Source organism: Chelonoidis abingdonii, chromosome 1 (assembly GCF_003597395.2).
Source record: "Chelonoidis abingdonii isolate Lonesome George chromosome 1, CheloAbing_2.0, whole genome shotgun sequence".
NCBI classification, from domain to species: Eukaryota; Metazoa; Chordata; order Testudines; family Testudinidae; genus Chelonoidis; species Chelonoidis abingdonii.
Window position 1 is genome coordinate 22,201,689 of NC_133769.1, and position 18,462 is coordinate 22,220,150.

At 41.0% G+C, this 18,462-nt stretch overlaps 1 protein-coding gene across 2 annotated transcripts in view; it reads left to right on the top strand.

The window, feature by feature from the left end:
• The window catches only part of CACNA2D1 (calcium voltage-gated channel auxiliary subunit alpha2delta 1), a 697,188-nt gene that overhangs the window by 641,402 nt on the left and 37,324 nt on the right, over positions 1-18,462 (top strand). For both annotated transcript variants that reach the window (XM_075064441.1, XM_075064440.1), the window contains 4 exons: positions 3,427-3,511; positions 3,821-3,883; positions 15,211-15,314; positions 16,998-17,084. In XM_075064441.1, coding sequence (XP_074920542.1) covers positions 3,427-3,511; positions 3,821-3,883; positions 15,211-15,314; positions 16,998-17,084 — 339 coding nt within the window. The remainder of the gene's footprint in view (positions 1-3,426; positions 3,512-3,820; positions 3,884-15,210; positions 15,315-16,997; positions 17,085-18,462) is intronic.

Here is an 18,462-nt window from a genome sequence, read left to right on the forward strand (position 1 = left end):
ATAAAAAGGAAACAGATCTCTGAATAGGAAAAGCATGTCATTTTTACATTCTGAATTTTCAGAGTGGAATGAACAATACTTTAATATATGAAGTTTAGCCTTACAGTAGGTGCACTTAAATAGTTCATTCCTCTTTGGGATCTGTTACCCGTGGTATTCCCCATTGTAAATATGGAAGTATTCTTGGAAATGATAATAGTTCTAAAACTGGAATGAAGTTATTAAATGTGTCCACTGTATATTTCTGTTATTAAAGACATCAGTTAAACATTACAGTTCAAGAAAATTTCACAGAAGATTTTAATAGCTATATTCATGTATTTGAGTGTTTACCTCCTGTTAGCATTGCTAGAGGTTTTAAAGAGACAGGGAGAGAAAAATATACTTTTTGTGATCTGTCATGATATGGGATCAATTATCATGAAAGCCGAGGAGATATCAGATTCTAAACACTACCATGGGGTAGTTTTCATCCAAAGGGAACTGCAGTAAAAATGTCTTTACTTTGTTAGACCAGCTAGCTAAAATAATCTGCAACAAGATATGAAATCCTCTCACAATGTAACTATCTTTAAGGCTAATTTATTTTCTTAATTGTCCACACATTTGTCTTATCAGATGATGTATTATGGTTGTATAATGTATGACTGTAACTTTGAGTGTGTCCCCTGAGTCAGTCTTAGAAATGAGATTATTCATCTCAAATGACTTAACCCAGAAAGAAATTTTAATAAATGAAAAGTCTAAGCTAATAGCCTACATTAGTTTATAATTGAGTATTGAGGACACATTAGTGTCAGCATGATACACACTAGGGCTTAGAGAGTAATTAAACCATACAGCACATTGTCAAATTACTGCCAGCTCTCAGATTTGAATTCACAATGATATTTGAATTTGTTTTCCTAATTGTTTTTTTGTCATAACCGTAACTTAAATAAGTAGTCTCCTGAATGATTAAGATAACAGTCTTGACTAAAGTAATGTGTAATAATCCTTCTTGGAGATTATCCTGAGCAAAAGATTGTCTTTAAAAGGGAATAACTAATACCATCTATAAGGTTATCTAATTCATATGTAGGACATAGCTTTAATTTTCATTACTTTTTACAGCTAAACATTTAGGGACTGATCGAGTCATATTCAGAACTCCCATTTGACTTAGGTGCAAATTTGGATCAAGTATGGGCTGCAGGAACTAGCCCTGGTAATATTCAGCACAGTCTCTGATCTCTTCTCATTATTTTCAGCTGGACAGGTTACTTTTAATCAAATATCTTGTCCTTGTTATGTACCTTAGTATGGCTCTGTCCAAATGACTTGAATCTTACCATCTCTGATTCTGCAAACAATCACCTCTGTAAATTTAATTCCGTGTGTCCCAAGTAGCTGGAGTCCTTATGTGAATAAGGTTGTGAAGGATTGCAACTAAACAGGATAATGTAAATATGTCCTAATTAGGATTAAAGTAATTTGTTAAAATGGGATTGAAGCAGTACTATCTACTGGTTAGATCATGGCCTAGAAGTTGATTGTGTTGATGTTTGTAGTAAAGTTTATTACAAATTCAGATTTTAAAGTGGATTTACTGAAAGCTTTTTAGCAAAGGTTCACTGCCTGATTTATGATTTTGCATAAGTGTAGTAGAGAATTAACAGATTAAATGTGAAATGCAGAAAAGCTTGGGTGGTTTTGACCACAGGTCATTTTGAGTTCATTTGAGTTCAAAGGTAAGAATGAAACTTGAGGCATAAGAAACAATATCATAGAAAAAGGTTGCAATATCCTCTACAGTGAAACCACAGAGTTCGGTGCAATTCAAATTGGGAGTCAGAACTCCCTAGTTCTAATCCCAATTCAACTGCTGCCTCACTGAGTGGTCTGAGAGTCTTTCTGTTTACTTCACTGGGCTTTGATTCAGCCATTGTTTTATTTTCCACAGCTGTAAAATTAGGTACTATAATATTTGCCTAAATCACTAGGGTATTGTAAAGAACTGTCTGTTACAAAGTGGTCTCCAAAACAGAAGAGCTTGAGAAGCACTGACCTCTGAACAGCTTTTCAAGGGTATAGCCTTAGATGTGGCCCATCTAATCTAATTGTTTAAAACATGATTATCACTGTAGTTTTTAGAGGAAGGGAAGAAAAATGCTTGTTGCATTTTAAAAATAAAGAAAGGTCTTGACTGTCAGATTTATACTGAAGTTGAATTCTATTTATTCTTTGTAATGCAAGACAAGATGGAGGAGGTAATAGCTTTTATTGAACTAAGTTTTGTTGGTGAGAGAGTCAAGCTTTCAAGCTACAGAAAGCTCTTCTTTGGGTCTGGGAAAGGTACTTCAGCAGTTTCTTGCACAGGAGAGAGAAAACTAAACAAAAAAAAATGCATAATTCCATGTCCTGAGAAGACTATTTGAATGAAAATGTGCTCTTCACAGTATGTTAACTTCCATCTTTGATACAAATCTGGGCTCATTCCACATTAAACGACTGGATAATTAATCTGGTACCTGGGTGGCTTTATAGAATGTAATGTAGGCAAAACTAAAGTTAGCCCAAGCCATCTAAAGCTATATATGTGGAGATTACAGAGATCCAGGACAGTGGTCAATGATCAGAGTGAATGCAGGATTGTCTTTTTCTTGTTTACATAGAGTCTTACCTCCTTACTAAGTTCAGCCAGTGGCCACCCTGAGTAGTGGCTCTAATCATTCAAACTTAACACCACAATATTTAGGCACCTGATTTTCAGAGGTGTTGCCCTCAGTGAGAGTTCCGGGTGTTCAATGGAAGTTGTGAGCACCCATACCTCTGAAATTTGGGCCACGTCAAGTAAGCTGCCTAAAAATAGATTTAGGCGCCCAATTTTAAAAATGACAAGTTTGAAAAAGTTGTCTTCTGTATTCTGATTTGGTAGTATGAGGGCTTGTCTTCACCATGGAGGTAAATTGACCTAAATTATGCTACTCCAGCTATGTGAAAAATGTAGCTGGAGTCAATGTATCTTAGGTTGACTTACCCCGATGTCTTCACTCCTTTGAGTTGATGGAAGATACTCTCCAGTCAACTTCCCTTACTCTTCTTGGAGAGCTGGAGTACCAGGGTTGAAAGGAGAGTGTTCTGCAATCCATTTAGCAGGTCTTCATTAGACCCAGTAAATCAATCCCTGCTGCATTGATTGCAGCAGTGTGGATCTCCCCATAATGGAGACCAACCCTAACTTTATCCGCTTGAGTTTGAAAATTTTAGCTTAAAGGTTCTAATTAAATCAACATATTTTTCTTGTCAGCATCAACTTTTTGAAAAATCACATAGTTTTTTATTAATAAGTAGCAGGAATCAAGAAATTCAGAGTTTCATGTTTAACAGATTTACAGATCTCAAAGTCATATGTTTTCAGGTGACTCATGTTGTCTCTTTGGCTAGGTAATACTGATATGGTCATTAGAGTTTTGCTGGATGCAGGATTTACAAATGAACTAGTCCAGAATTATTGGAGTAAACAATCTCTGTGAGTGTTCTTTTTTCATATCTTTTCATATCATTTTCATATCTTTTTGTTAACTATGTAGTCATTGGGGTATTTGTAAATTTTTTTTATGAATGTCAAGACCCAAGGTCTGGTAAATTCAAATTTGTGATTAGATATCAAAGTAAAAAATAAAACTAGATATGTGATATGTATATTTCAGTATTTAATGTTGATTAGAAAATGTGTATATTTTTCTCATAATTCTGTGCCGAAATGGTGGCTATTGTGAAAATGGAGTTGGTAATAGTTCTAATTAGCTTTCATGTAAACTTCTGCTTTTTGTCATAGCGAAGGAGTTGTTGCACAATTTGTGGTTACGGATGGTGGAATCACTAGAGTTTACCCTAAAAGGTAAGGGTCATTTTATTTTCAAATATGATCAGAATGTGAAAATAATTCCTGTAGACCATATCAATGGAATATCCAATTAATGGATGTTATGTATACAACTGAAATTCCTTTGGTAACCCCAAGGATATATAAGAACATAAGAACAGCCATACTAGGTCAGACCAAAGGTCTGTTTAGCCCAATATCCTGTCTTCCAACAGTGGCCAATTCCTGGTGCCCCAGAGGCAATGAACAGAACAGATAATCATCAAGTGATCCATTTTCTGTCGCTCTTTCCCAGCTTCTAGAAAACAGAGGCTAGGGATGCCATTCTTGCCCATCCTGGCGAATAACCCTTGATGGACCTATCCTCTGTGAATTTATCTAGTTCTTTTTTGAACCCTGCTATAGTCTTGGCCTTCACAACCTCCTCTTGCAAAAGAGTTCCACAGGTTGACTGTGTTGTATGAAGCAATACTTCCTTTTGTTTGCTTTAAACCTGCTGCCTATAAATGTCATTTGGTGACCCCTAGTTCTTGTGTTATGAGAAGGAGTAAATAACACTTCCTTATTTACTTTCTCCACATCAGTCATGATTTTATAGACCTCAGTCCCCCCCTTAGTCATCTCTTTTCCAAGCTGAAAAGTCCCAGTCTTATTAATCTCTCCTCATACGGAACCATTCCGTATCCCTTATCATTTTCCAATTCCAATATATCTTTTTTGAGATAATTGCAATAACTGCCATGCATGATAGTTACGCCTCTAGTAGATTGGTGAGGCATGATTTCCCTTTACAAAAACCATGTTGACTCTTCCCCAACAAATTATGTTCATCTATGTGTCTGACAATTTTGTTCTTTACTATAGTTTCAACCAGTTTGCCTGGTACTAAAGTCAGGCTTACCAGGCCTGTAATTGCCAGGGATCACCTCTGGAGCCCTTTTTAAAAATTGGCATCACATTAGCTATCCTCCAGTCATTTGGTACAGAAGCTGATTTAAATGATAGGTTACAGACTACAGTTAGTAGTTCTGCAATTTCACATTGAGTTCCTTCAGAACTCTTGGGTGAATACCATCTGGTCCTGGTGACTTATTACTGTTTAGTTTATCAATTTGTTCCAAAACCTCCTCTAATGACACCTCAATCTGCAGTTCCTCAGATTTGTCACCTAAAAAGAATGGCTCAGGTTTGGGAATCTCCCTCACATCCTCAGCCATGAAGACCGATGCAAAGAATTCATTTAGTTTCTCTCCGCAAATGGCCTTATCATCCTTGAGTGCTCCTTTAGCATCTCGATAGTCATCCAGTGGCCCCACTGGTTGTTTAGCAGGCTTCCTGCTTCTGATGTACTTAAAAAAATTTTTTGCTATTACTTTTTGAGTCTTTGGCTAGCTGTTCTTCAAATTCTTTTTTGGCCTTTCCTAATTATATTTTTACACTTCATTTGCCAGAGTTTATGCTCCTTTCTATTTTCCTCACTAGGATTTAACTTCCACTTTTTAAAGGATGCCTTTTTGCCTCTCACTGCTTCTTTTACTTTGTTGTTTAGCCACAGTGGCACTTTTTTGGTTCTCTTACTGTTTTTTTAATTTGGGGTATACATTTAAGTTGAGCCTCTATTATGGTGTCTTTAAAAAGTTTCCATGCAGCTTGCAGGGATTTCACTTTTGGCTGTACCTTTTTAATTTCTGTTTAACTAACCTCCTCATTTTTGTGTAGTTCCCTTTCTGAAATTAAATGCTACAGTGTTGGGCTGCTGTGGTGTTTTCCCCCCACAGGGATGTTAAATTTAATTATATTATGGTCACTATTACAAGCAGTCCAGCTATGACGGGTACATGGTCACCTCATGCAAGAATAAAATGTTCTTGCCACCTAATGACTGCTTCTTTGGAGCGTAGTTCTGGACCGCACGTGAAAAGAGACAATTCTTGATTTGCTCTAAGTGGGCACAGGATCTGGTTAAGAGTACCACTTGGATATAAGTGACATAATATAATGTAAATTAACATCCTGTGCAGGTGAACAGCACAGCAGCCAACAGCTGTAGCATTTAATTTTAGAGAAGGGGACTACACAAAATTATATGGGGATAGTTGAAATCCCCCATTATTAATTGAGTTTGGTATTTTAATATTCTCTCTAATCTCCCTGAGCATTTCACACTCACTATCACCATCCTGGTCAGGTAGTCAGTAATATATCCCTATCACTATATTCTTATTATTAGAGCATGGAATTACTATACATAGAAATTCTATGGTACAGTTTGGTTCATTTAAGGTTTTTGCTTCGTTTGATTCTACACTTTCTTTCACATATAGTGCCACTCCCCTACCATGACCTGTTCTGTCCTTCCAATATATTTTGTATCCTTCTGATACCTAATAAGAAATACTATTATGTAGGTTTTCTTTCAGTTGCACCTTCCTGTATATTTTAGGTGTGGTAATCATATGTTATAGACAGGGCTGCCCAGGGGTGGGGGGCAAGAGGGGCAATTTGCCCAGGCCCTGGGCCCCGCAGGGGCCCCCCGACCGTTTATTGGGGCCCCTGGAGCGGGGTCCTTCACTCGCTCCAGGGTCCTGGAAAATTCTTACAGGGCCCGGGCCCCCGGAGCTTCTTCTGCTCCTGGTCTTCGCCGGTGGGGGGCCCTTCCGTTCTGGGACCTGCTACCAAAGTGCCCCGAAGACCTGTGGCGAGGGCCCCCCACCGACGAATTGCCACCGATGACCCGGATGCGCTTCGGCGGTGGGTCCCTCTTCGGCAGTAATTCGCGGGCGGGGGGCCCCCGCCGCTGGTCTTCGGGCCACTTCGGCGGTGGGTCCCGAAACGGAAGGACCTCCCACTGCCGAATTATCACCAAAGCGGGGGCCTCCCGCCACCGAAGACCCCAGGCCCCCGGAATCCTCTGGCCGGCCCTGGTAGTCTACAGCTGTCTACATGGTAAATGAGACATTGCTTTAAGTTATCCTTATGGAGTTATTTTCTCACTAAATCTCTGATTTCCCCTCCAAACTCCACACAGACAAACTGACCATGCAAATGGATATCTTTGCCTATGTGTAGTCCCAATTCATTAGGGCTTCATATGATTGCAATAGTCCATCTGAACACAGGGAGTTTGTAAGATCAAGTCCCAGCACTATCTACTCTGTGGTGAGCACAATCTAACAATTGTGAAGTCCAGAGTGGCCATAGGTCAGTTAAGATTATGAGGATGGTACGTACTGTATTTATCCTCAGTAGATGAAAAGGTATGAAAGTTTTAAAAAACTCACAAATCTGTTTCTTTTCAACAAACTGATTATGACACAATGCACTGTTTGCAATGTTTGTGCTTAAATTTACTCTCCCAACACTGTTGTTAGAAGTAAATACTGAGAACTTCTTCTCATAATATGGGCCTGTATGCATATACAAGCATAGTTTATACCTAGTTGAAATAATCTTGCTGTATCCGTTAGGTTATGGAATTCCAGCAGTACTTTCGTAGTAGATCACAGCATAACAAAGAGAACAAAGAAAAAGCAATTTACTATAATGTGTTAATATGTATGTGCATTTTTCTTCTATCCATGTAAATGTTGTTGCCTGCATTGAGGTCTTCACATTTATCATTCGTCTTCAGTCTTCTGCCATGAAGTTATAGGTTTAGGTCATCCTCTCCACTTTTCTCACTGAGGGTATGTCTACACTACAGGATTATTCCGATTTTACATAAACCGGTTCTGTAAAACAGATTGTATAAAGTCGAGTGCACGCAGCCGCACTAAGCACATTAATTCGGCAGTGTGCATCCATGTACGAGGCTAACGTCGATTTCTGGAGCGTTGCCCTCTGGATAGCTATCCCATAGCTGTCCCATAGTTCCTGTAGTCTCCCCCGCCCACTGGAATTCTGGGTTGAGATCCCAATGCACAATGGGGCAAAAACAGTGTCGCGGGTGATTCTGGGTAAATGTCGTCACTCAATCTTTCCTCCGTGAAAGCAACGGCAGACAATCATTTCGCGCCCTTTTTCCCTGGATTGCCCTGGCAGATGCCATAGCATGGCAACCATGGAGCCTATTTTGCCTTTTGTCACTGTCACCGTATGTGTACTGGATGTGTAGTCATCTGCTTGTGCCCAGCGACGCGGTGCACTGAGACTAGGGGCTCGGATGTATGGTAATTAATGGTACGTCTAGTCTGATGACGCCTACCACTAGTACTGCAGCTGGTCCTGTGACCGCTTGCCAGCCCGCCCCCTGTTTATCTGGCCCATGCAGTCACCCACACATGTTGCGAGCTTTCCCAGGCACACGCTCTCACGGTTGCCGCAGATTTTCCCTACTGGCTCGTCTTTTTGCACCTGCCCCGTCACATCTGTAATGCATCATTGTAGATGCATCATCCTACGCGGACCGCGTCTCTCCTTCCACACGCCCCCGCCTCTGCCTTTCAGCGGCGCTTACACGGTTCATGTTCCTCCCGGTGCTGGCTCTGATCCCGCTTATTCATTGTGGATCTTTCGGTTCTCCATATTACCCAGGTCGCCCCATTTCGCCGACTAATTTGATCGTACATAATCCCCTCACCGGTTGAGTGTTCAACTCCACTACGTGCCCCAGTCTGGGTCCCCTGCAGCACCCGCTCTCCGGACACAGTTTGTGACTGCACTTATCACTCCATCTGGCCTACACTAGTGGGGGTGGTTCAGCCGTGTGCAACTCCGGCTTTCCTTGGCTTGACTCTTTGGGCACTGGTTCCTGGACTGGCTAGGCACAACCTGTGAGTCTCAGGGCACATCGCTAATTAAATTCCTCTTGGATCCCTTCCGATGTCACTACTGGAAACTGAGGCTCTTGCTGACCATGTACGATCGGTCCCTGTAGTTTCCTTCACACAAGACCTACTGCCTTGAGAAACTACGAAACTTTTCAGCCAATTATTACAATTATAGCACTGCCATTTGCCTGTTAGTCCTGGGAGACAATGTACAAGGACACCTTACTGGGATATATGCCGTGATGGGATGATGTTCTCCACCTGAGTGACATTTTTTTAGAGGCTGCTCTCATGAACCAGCAGCACTGTTGGATGCCTGTTCTGAACTCATGCACTCTTATAGCGAACTCACTGGAAGGAGACTTCCACATTTTATTGTGCTAGTTTCCTCTGGATTTCAAAGTAGTATGACTTATGTTGTAGTATGGAGCTGTGAAGATGTTGTCATTACAAGCTCCGTTATAGAAATGACTTCATAGTTTCAGATTTCTGTCCAATCATCTCCTGCCTATACATGGGGGGAAGGTCATAAGAGTCTGTCAGATTTTATTTTGAGCTGCAAGGCAGAGGTTCTTCCCACTGTAACACAGATAGAGGGTAATGTCTCTTCACCTGTAAGGGTTAACCGTGCACTGACACCTGCCGAGGACCAATCAGGAGACAAGTACTTTCATACTCGGTGGAGGAAGTTTTTGTTTGTGTTTCTCTTCTTTGTCTGTGTTCTCTCTGGATCTGGAGTGACGACGTACTACAGGATCCTAATTTCTTTCAGTGTAAGTGCAGCAAGGTGGTTTGTCTTTTATTGTTTTCTTTATTTGCATGTGTCTCTGACTGGTGAGTTTATGTTTATTGGCTGAGTATTTTATGTATTTTCTGCTGGCAGAGGCTTTTTCTCCAGTTCTAGCTGAAAGACCTGTAATATTCCATCTTGAATTACAGTGATTATCTTTATTCTCCTTTTTTTTTTTATTATTTCTTTTACAGATATTGATTTTTACCCTTGTTATGCTCAGGGTATTGAGTTGTATCACCAGGGATTGTGGTGGAGGAGAGAGGAGGGGGGAGGTAATTTCCTTTTGTTTAGATTCACGGTGCTGAATCTGTATTGCCTTGTGGTGCGGGGAGGGAGGGTGAGGTGGAATCCTCGTGTTTGATTCAGGAGTTTGACTCACAGTAATCTCCTAGTTCCGGAGGGAAGATCAGAGGAGAGGAGGGGAGGATGGTTTTATTCCCTTTTGTGCACTCAAGGATTGGTCCAGGGTCCCAGAAGGTTGGTGAGACTAGAGGTTTATCAGGCACTGCAGTCCTGATTGGTGCCGTTTCAGACTACGAGGATTCCTGTGGTCCCCTTTTTGGCTCTGGTAGATTGGGGCTCGATGCCATTACAACCCCACTTATATGGTCTTGATTGGGATCCTGAGCTCGTTTATTACAAGGTATTGTGCTTATCTTCACGAAGTTGAGCTTTCACAACTTAATTATCACTGCATGAGCAAACACGCACGACTAAGATGGAGAGGGTTCCAGACAGCACGGACCCGGATGATTGTATAAGGCATTTTTTCTGATTTTAATCTATCACTGGGTTTACACTAATACGCGCTATTTATGCATGCATCCTTTATTCATCATCAAGCAGTTTAACGCGTTACGAGAGGAGAGAGAAACTGAGCATACATGCATGGAGGCACTCCTGGGGACATTCCTCATTTTAATGGGTATACTACTCCAGGGATTTTGCCTATAGTTCATATTTATCCCCCCATATCCTAATAACTGAGATAGAATTGCATGATATAGTTGAGTTATCACTTCATGTGTCCTCTATCTATCTGTTAATGTTGCATCGTTCCCCTTTCATCTGGGATACTTGTGAGTACTTTAGAGTGTTCTGATGTCAAGCTTGCAAGCCAAATGAATGTTGAGCTATTAGGTGTTAGTGGTCGATGCTTTTAGAAGGACATCACTTTACTGCTATACTGTGCTAAGAAGAAGCTTTGATTACTATGACCTGCTCCGCTTCGCTCAGTAGGAATTCAATAACATTACAGACAGTTTCAAATGTGACATAGCTAAAATCTGCAGTTCAAGAAAATCAAGGTACTATGAATTCACATGTATCAGTGCAGATTTTTCAGCAGGAGAAGTTGCTCTCAGATCGCTGTCCGTCAGTCAGTGCATTGACATACTGACTAAAAGAAGATCAGCTGACTTTTTTAATTTATTCACCAATTTGGGCATCCATGGTGCGTATGTGTGTGAAAAATTGTGCCATATTTTCAGTTCCACCTGTCTCCCATGGGGCATATCTCTTCAGAAATTGCTCCTACCTTTGAGTCTTGGGAGCTGCAAACTCAAATCAGGATTCAATTCACTATGACAAGTCACATTATCTTACTGCAAGATGGGAGAGGAAATGATTCATAAACATCACTTCCTAGCTGTGTCCTTCCGCAAAGGTATGAACGTTTTCCTATGCATCACAAATCAGGTGACACCACAGTGGTGTGTGCCTTCATGGGCAATGATGTTTCGACTGTGCTAGCTCATTGAGTTAGCTTAACATGATTGAAAGACCCATTAGATGCAAGTTAGACATACGAAGCACTGTTAGCACCGTGTTTTAGCTGTTGGGAGCTGGCTGTTACACAGCCACGATAGCATGGTCAGAGAGAGATAGGCTTACCGAGTTGCAACTGTGGCTGGAGGGGAGGGAAGGTCATTATCTGCCTACAAATATGAACTATTTCAGTGGGTCTTCTTTTGTTTTCATCCTCGAATTTGCATTTCCTGTTTGCCAGAGTGGAGCTCTGATCAGCAAGGGCAGATGCCAGTCCCAATCAAAAGAGCTCCGCCATGGACCTTAGAGATACGGATCGATCGCTGTATGAGAGACAAATCTGTTCTATCAAAGCTTCATTACAGAAGACAAAGTGCCAAAGCATTTGAAAAAATCTCCAGGGTATGATAGAGAGTCCACAGCACAGTGCTGCGTGACAAGCATAACGGAAAGCCCAACAGAATCAAATGACGCTCATGGAGGGGGGAGGGGTACTGAGGACTCCAGTATCCACGGTCCCAGCAGTTTCCGAAACCATTTGCATTCTTGGCTGAGCTCCATGCTGAGGGTCAAAACACATTGTCCGGGTGGTTCATGTATAGCTCGGTCAATTTACCCCTCTTGCCCCGTGAAAGAAGGGAAAAAATCGTTTCTTGACTGTTTTTTAGTGTCACCCTATGTCTACTGAATGCTGCTGGTAATGTGAGCTGCGAGTAGTAAAGAGCAGTATCGCTCCTCTTCCTCCCCAGGTGGCAGATGGTACAATATGCTTTGCTATCTGCATGACTAGTGCTCCTGGCTGAACCTCAGGTGAAGCCTGCGGCCAGGGGCGCACTGGATAAAAATAGGAATACTCCCCAGTCAATTCCCAGTAGATGGTACACGAATGCTGGTAACTCTTAACTCCATCAGCAACTGGGGGCTGATGGCGAGATCAGCCCCCTCCCTTTCATCGTGTAAAGAAAAAGATTCTGTACTGCCTCTGGACTATCATAGCAGCGCGTGCAGTATTGCCTTCCGGTCTAGCTACTAAGGTACCCTTAATAACATCGCTGGAGAATTTAGATCTAGTCCTGAAGGACATTTGTACTCAGAAAAAAGTTCGCGGGGCTTTTCCTGTCTACCTGGCCAGTGCATCCGAGTTTAGATTGCTTTCCAGAGCGGTCATAGTGGTGCACAGTGGGGTACCGCCTGGAGGCCCATACCGTCGATTTGCGGCCACATTAACCCTAATCCGATATGGTAATTCTGATTTTAGCGCTACTCCTCTCGTTGGGGAGGAGTACAGAAACCAATTTAAAGAGCTCTTTATAGCGATATAAAGGGCCTCATTGTGTGGATGAGTACAGCGTTAAATTGGTTTAATGCTGCTAAAATCAGTTTAAACGCATAGTGTAGACCAGGCCTAAGAGGATGAAAACAAAAGAAGACCCACTGAAATAGTTCATATTTTGTAGGCAGATATAATGTACCTTCCCTCCCCTTCCAGCCCACAGTTGCAACTCTGTGGAAGCCCTTATCTCTCTCTGACCATGCTATCTGGCTGTGTAACAGCCTAGGCTCCCAACTAGGCTAAAACACGGCCTGCTAACAGTGCTTCGTATGTCTTAACTTGCATCTTAATGGGTCTTTTCAATCATGTTAAGCTAACTCAATTGAGCTAGCACAGTCGAAACATCATTTTGCCCATGAAGGCACACCCACTGTGTTTGGGTCACCATGATTTGTGTATGCATAGGGGAAACGGTTTCATACCTTGTGCGGAAGGGACACAGCTAGGGAAGTGATGTTTTATGAATCATTTCCCTCCTCCCCAGTCTTGCAGTAAGATAATGGTGACCTTGTCAGTAGTGAATTGAATCCTGATTTGAGTTTGCAGCTTCCCAAGACTCAAATGGGTTTAGGAGCAAAGTTTCTGAAGGAGATATGCTCCCATGGGAGACAGGTGGGAACTGAAGAATATGGGCACAATGCTTTCACACACATACTTAGGCCCACCATGGATGCCCAAAATTTGGGTGAATAAATTAAAAAAAAGTCAGCTGATCTTTCTTTTAGTCAGTATGTCAATGCACTGACTGACGGACAGCTGATCTGAGAGCAACTTCTCCTGCTGAAATAATCTGCACTGATACATGTGAAATCTCATATGTACCTTGATTTTCTTTGAACTGCAGATTTTAGCTATGTCACATTTGAAACTGGTCTGTAATGTTATTGAATTCCTACTGAGCGTGAAGCGGGAGCAGGTCATAGTAATCAAAGCTTCTTCTTAGCACAGTATAGCAGTAAAGTGATGTCCTTCTAAAAGCCATCTGACCACTTAACACCTAATAGCTCAACATTCATTTGGCTGGCAAGCTTGAAAATCATGAACACTCTAAAGTACTCACAAGTACTCCCAGAATGTAAAGGGGAACGATGCAACATTAACAGATAGTATAGAGGACACATGAAAGTGATAACATTTCATACTATATCATGCAATTCTTATCTTCAGTTATTTAGGATATGGGGGGGATTATATTAATATGAACTTATATGGCAAATTTATCTTTTTTCCTGGGATTATTTTGTATATTTTACCCATTAAAAATGTTATGGAGTATGTTCCCCAGTGGATTTGCCTCTCATGCCTGTAGTGCTCAGTTTCTCTCTCCCTCTCTTAAGTCTGTTAAACTGCTTGTATGATTTTGAATAAAGGATGTCATGCAAAATAAGCCTATGGTTTTATGTTTTAAATAAACCCAGTGATAGATTTAAAATCAGAAAAATGTCCTTATAACAATTCTGATCCTGGTCCGTGCTGTCCTGGGGAACCCTTTCTCCATTCTATAGTCTGTTTCGTTTTGTTTTTCTCATTGCAGTTAGTAATTTAAGTTGTTGAAAGCTCAGACTTTCGTGAAGGATAAGCACAAATACATTGTAATAAAACGAGCTCATGAGTTTCCCAATCAAGACATTTATATTAAGTGGGGGTGTAATGGCATCGAGCCCCAATCTGAACCTTAGAGTCCAAAAAAATTGGGGTACCAGCATGAATTCCTCTAGATCTGATAAGCTGCCACCAATCAGGACTTGGAGTGCCTGATAAACTCTAGTCTCACCAAAACCTTCCCTGGGGACCCCTAGACCCAAATTCCTTGAGTCTCACAACAAAGGGGAATAAACCATTTCCCTTCCCCCTCCTTTCTTCCTCCCAGATCTTTCCCACCCTGGGTACACCAGGAGATCACTGTAATTCAAACTCCTTGAACCACAACACAGAGAAATCAGGTTTTTTCTCCCCCTACTCATCCCCTCCCAGACTTTTCCTCCCTGGGTTATCCTGGAGAGAGAGACAGATTCAAGCTCCATGAATCTAAAACACAGAGAAAATTCACCTTTCCTCCTCTACTACTCCTTCTCCCTTCTCCCCACCAATTCCCTGTTGAGTACAGCCTTAACAAGAGGAAACAATTAATCAGGTCTTAAAGAGAAAAACGTTTAATAAAAGAAAGGAGAATAAAGATAATCACTGTAAATTCAAGATGGAATATTACAGGGTCTTTCAGCTTATAGAAACTGGAGAAAAAGCCTCCTCCAGCAGAAATACAATTTAAAATACTTCCAGCCAAATACACATTAAAACTCTACCAGCCAGATACACATTTGCAAATAAAGAAAAACAATTAAAAAGACTAAACCGCCTTTCTACTTGCACTTACTACTTGAATAGAAAATTAGAGAGCCTGCAGTACATTCAGTCACTCTCAGATCCCAGAGATGAAAACAGACAAAGAAAAGAACACACAAACAAAGACTTCCCTCCACCGAGATTTGAAAGTATCTTGTCTCCTGATTGGTCCTCTGGTCAGGTGTTGCAGGTCACCGTTTGTTAACCCTTTACAGGTGAAAGAGACATTAACCCTTAGCTATCTGTTTATGACAGGGGGAAGAAACCTCTGCCTTGCAGCTCAAAATTAAAATCTGACAGACTTTCTTTTTTATGACCTTTTCCCCCCCATGTATAGGGCAGGAGATGATTGGACAGAAAATCCTGAAACTTATGAAGTCAGTTTCTATAAACGGAGCTTGGATAATGACAACTATATCTTCACAGCTCCATACTACAACAGTAAGTCATTACTACTTTGAAATTCCAGAGGAAACTAGCACAATATAAACATTTGTGAATGTTTTCCTCCTTTCCAGTTGAGTTCGCTATTTAAAGTTGCATAGTTCAGAACAGGCATTCCAACAGTGTCTGCTGGTTCATTGAGGAAGCAGCTCTAAAATAAATGTCACTCAGGTTTGGAAACTATCATCACAATCAGTCATATATCCCAGTAAAGTGATGTGCTCTACATTGTTTCTCCCAGTGACTAACAGGCTAAAATGCATGTTGGCTATATATTTTGTTAATTAATTGGGCTTGAAAGGTTTCTGTAGGTTTCTCAAAGGCAGAGTTTCTTGTGTGAAGGAAACTACAGTGACCGTGTATCATACTGTCTGCAAGAGCCTCAGTTCCATGTATTGACATCGGAGAGGGGATCCAAGAGGAATTGTATATAGCTGAGTTCCCTAGATCTCATCAGTGTTGGCTCTAGCCATCCATGGGGGAACCAGTCCCAAAGGGAGGTGCAAAGTGCCAAGGAAGGCCTGAAGTTTCACCACTGCTTTAACACCACACTATTTATTTTTTCCAGAATGAGTTTGGATAAGTGCAGTCACAGAACTGTGTGGTCCTGAGAGCTTTTCTTCTGCATGGAGCCCAGACTGTGCAACTGATTTATTTAACACTTCAAACCTTTGAGTTTGAATTATTTTACAGATCAATATTATTCTGCTGAAATGGTTTCTGTGACCTTTTGTAATATTTATAACCTAAATATCCACAATAATAAGCTGGTTGATATCAAGAGGTCCATCACCGAGACACATGAACCTTGTAATGCTCCTCTGAAAGCAGATGCTGCTGTGAATGAGATACTCTTCCTTCTTAGAGGGGGTATTTTATTTCATCTACAATTATTTCATATACATATTTACTGTTGCAGTTTTCAAAAAATACTAGCCAGGTAGTAAAATGGTCTGCTTCAAAACCTTTTAGGAATCCTGTTCCTTTGAAAGCTCTCAGGACATTTTTTTTTTTTTGTTACTTCATTTTCCATATTAAACAGTGCTGCCTGCAGGTTAGCCTGTCACAGTACCAGTCATCATTTACTGAGTGTTGTTAGTGGGCTGCGCACTGTCCAGTGACTAGAAGACTGTATGGGCTCTATTTAATGACCATACAATCTATGGCCCCTATTCTGCATTTCACGGGGCTGCTCATGGCTGTGTTTGCACAATCAGATTAACTACACAGAACAGTGGAACTAACTGTACACACAGAGCTGTCAAATGTACAAAGTAAATAAAGAAGAGCAAAATATATTTTCCTCAAACTGTTCTGATTGTTCAGGATTCTAAGCATAGTTGGGGGTAACCATTAAGTACAATTAGTAAGTATCAGAGGGGTCGCTGTGTTAGTCTGGATCTTTAAAAGCAGCAAAGAATCCTGTGGCACCTTATAGACTAACAGATGTTTTGGAGCATGAGCTTTCGTGGGTGAATACCCACTTCGACGGATGCATGTAATTAGTAAGTATAACATTTTCATATAGAGATTTGGGTTTGGGGATGATGGTTGCAGTTAAATAATGGTTAATTTCTTGATTGAACTTGAGTTGAGGGGTAGGACTTCTTTATTTAGGGCCACGAATAGGAAAAGATCACATCACTCTTTTTAACCTTTTGTTTTTTCCAATACTCTCAGAAAGTGATGCCAGTAGCTATGAAACAGCTATTATGGTGAGCAAGGCTGTGGAAATAACCATTGGTGGAAAACTTCTGAAACCTGCAGGTGAGATGGAATGGTGCTAACACTCTAAATACACAAGTTTTTTTGTTGTTGTCCATCACGAACATCCATAAGAAATCTAACTGAAATCTCAAAGCAGTCTGTCTTTTAAAATTTTTCTTCACGAGGCTTTTTTTAATTTTGCTGGTGAAAATCTAGCCAAAGAGCTGATACTGTGTTAGTAAATATATTTGTTTGATTAGAATAATGAAGGGCCTTGGAGGACAGATGACTGGTCAGAAAAATTATTTCTTTTAGTTTATCAGCTTCAGAAGTTAGACTTTTATGGTGAATTTTTCATTTGTTTTAGGATCTTGCCTTTTGTTGTTGTTGTTTCCTTTCATTTTGCTAAATAGAATTTCCTGGTTTGTTTGTTTGTTTCTTTGTTTTAGTTGTTGGAATAAAAATTGATCCACTCAGGTGGATGAAAAATTTCATCAATACCACAACCAAGAGCCTGGAAAGGAATTGATTGACTTCTGTTGAACTTCATTTGCTTTTTCTCTAAGCTGTGAGCACAAACCGGTGCTTCCCCTTCCATGCAGGCAGGGGGAAGTCTGTATTACAACTTCACAAAGGTCCACAGTTGCTGACTGGTGGTGGTGTTTAAAGCATTTCAAAACACAAAATGCATCTATTAAAAAGCAGCTGTATTTTTTCAGTTACACACTTATACATGTCTTGCGTTGGAGGTTAGAATATGTTTCAAGATTCAATAGTAACAATGGAGAAAAGAAAATGCATAGCAATGGTATGTGTCAACCACTAGAGACAGTATTGTGTTTTTACAATGAGCCAAAACTCTCAGAAAAGCAGGGACACCCGTGGCTGGCCGGTGCCAGCTGACTTAGGCTTCCAGAACTCAGGCTCCAAGGCTGTTTAATTGTGGCATAGACGTTCAGGCTGGGCTACAGCCCGAGTTCTGGGACCCTTCCCCTGGCAGGAGTTGAATGGGAATTTTTAAAGGAGTTGAATGAGAAGGGGAGAAAATTAGTGGCAGCTAGAAGGAAAAGTAAAGGGAGGATCTGACACACTAGGGAAGGGGAGGGACAAGAAGTAGTTGAGGAGCAAACAGGCTCAATGAGCCACAGTTGATGGGAACCCAGATTCATGTCTGGCATGCTAGTACTATCAGAGCTGTGGCTCTACTGGTAAGCTGAGTGTGGAGAAGCAACTCCATGTCCCAACACATCAACATGAGGTGAAGGAAGTTGCTTGTCTGAAAAAGAAAGAAATTCGAGTTGTGGGTGTCAGTGAGTGCAAAAGAGGCTGCAGTGTGGTCTGGGAGCTGAGTAGCCCACCACACAATAGAAGTACGAAAGAGTGTGTGTGTGTGTGTGTGTGTAACAGTTGGCACAGAAACTACCAAAATTGAAGAGTG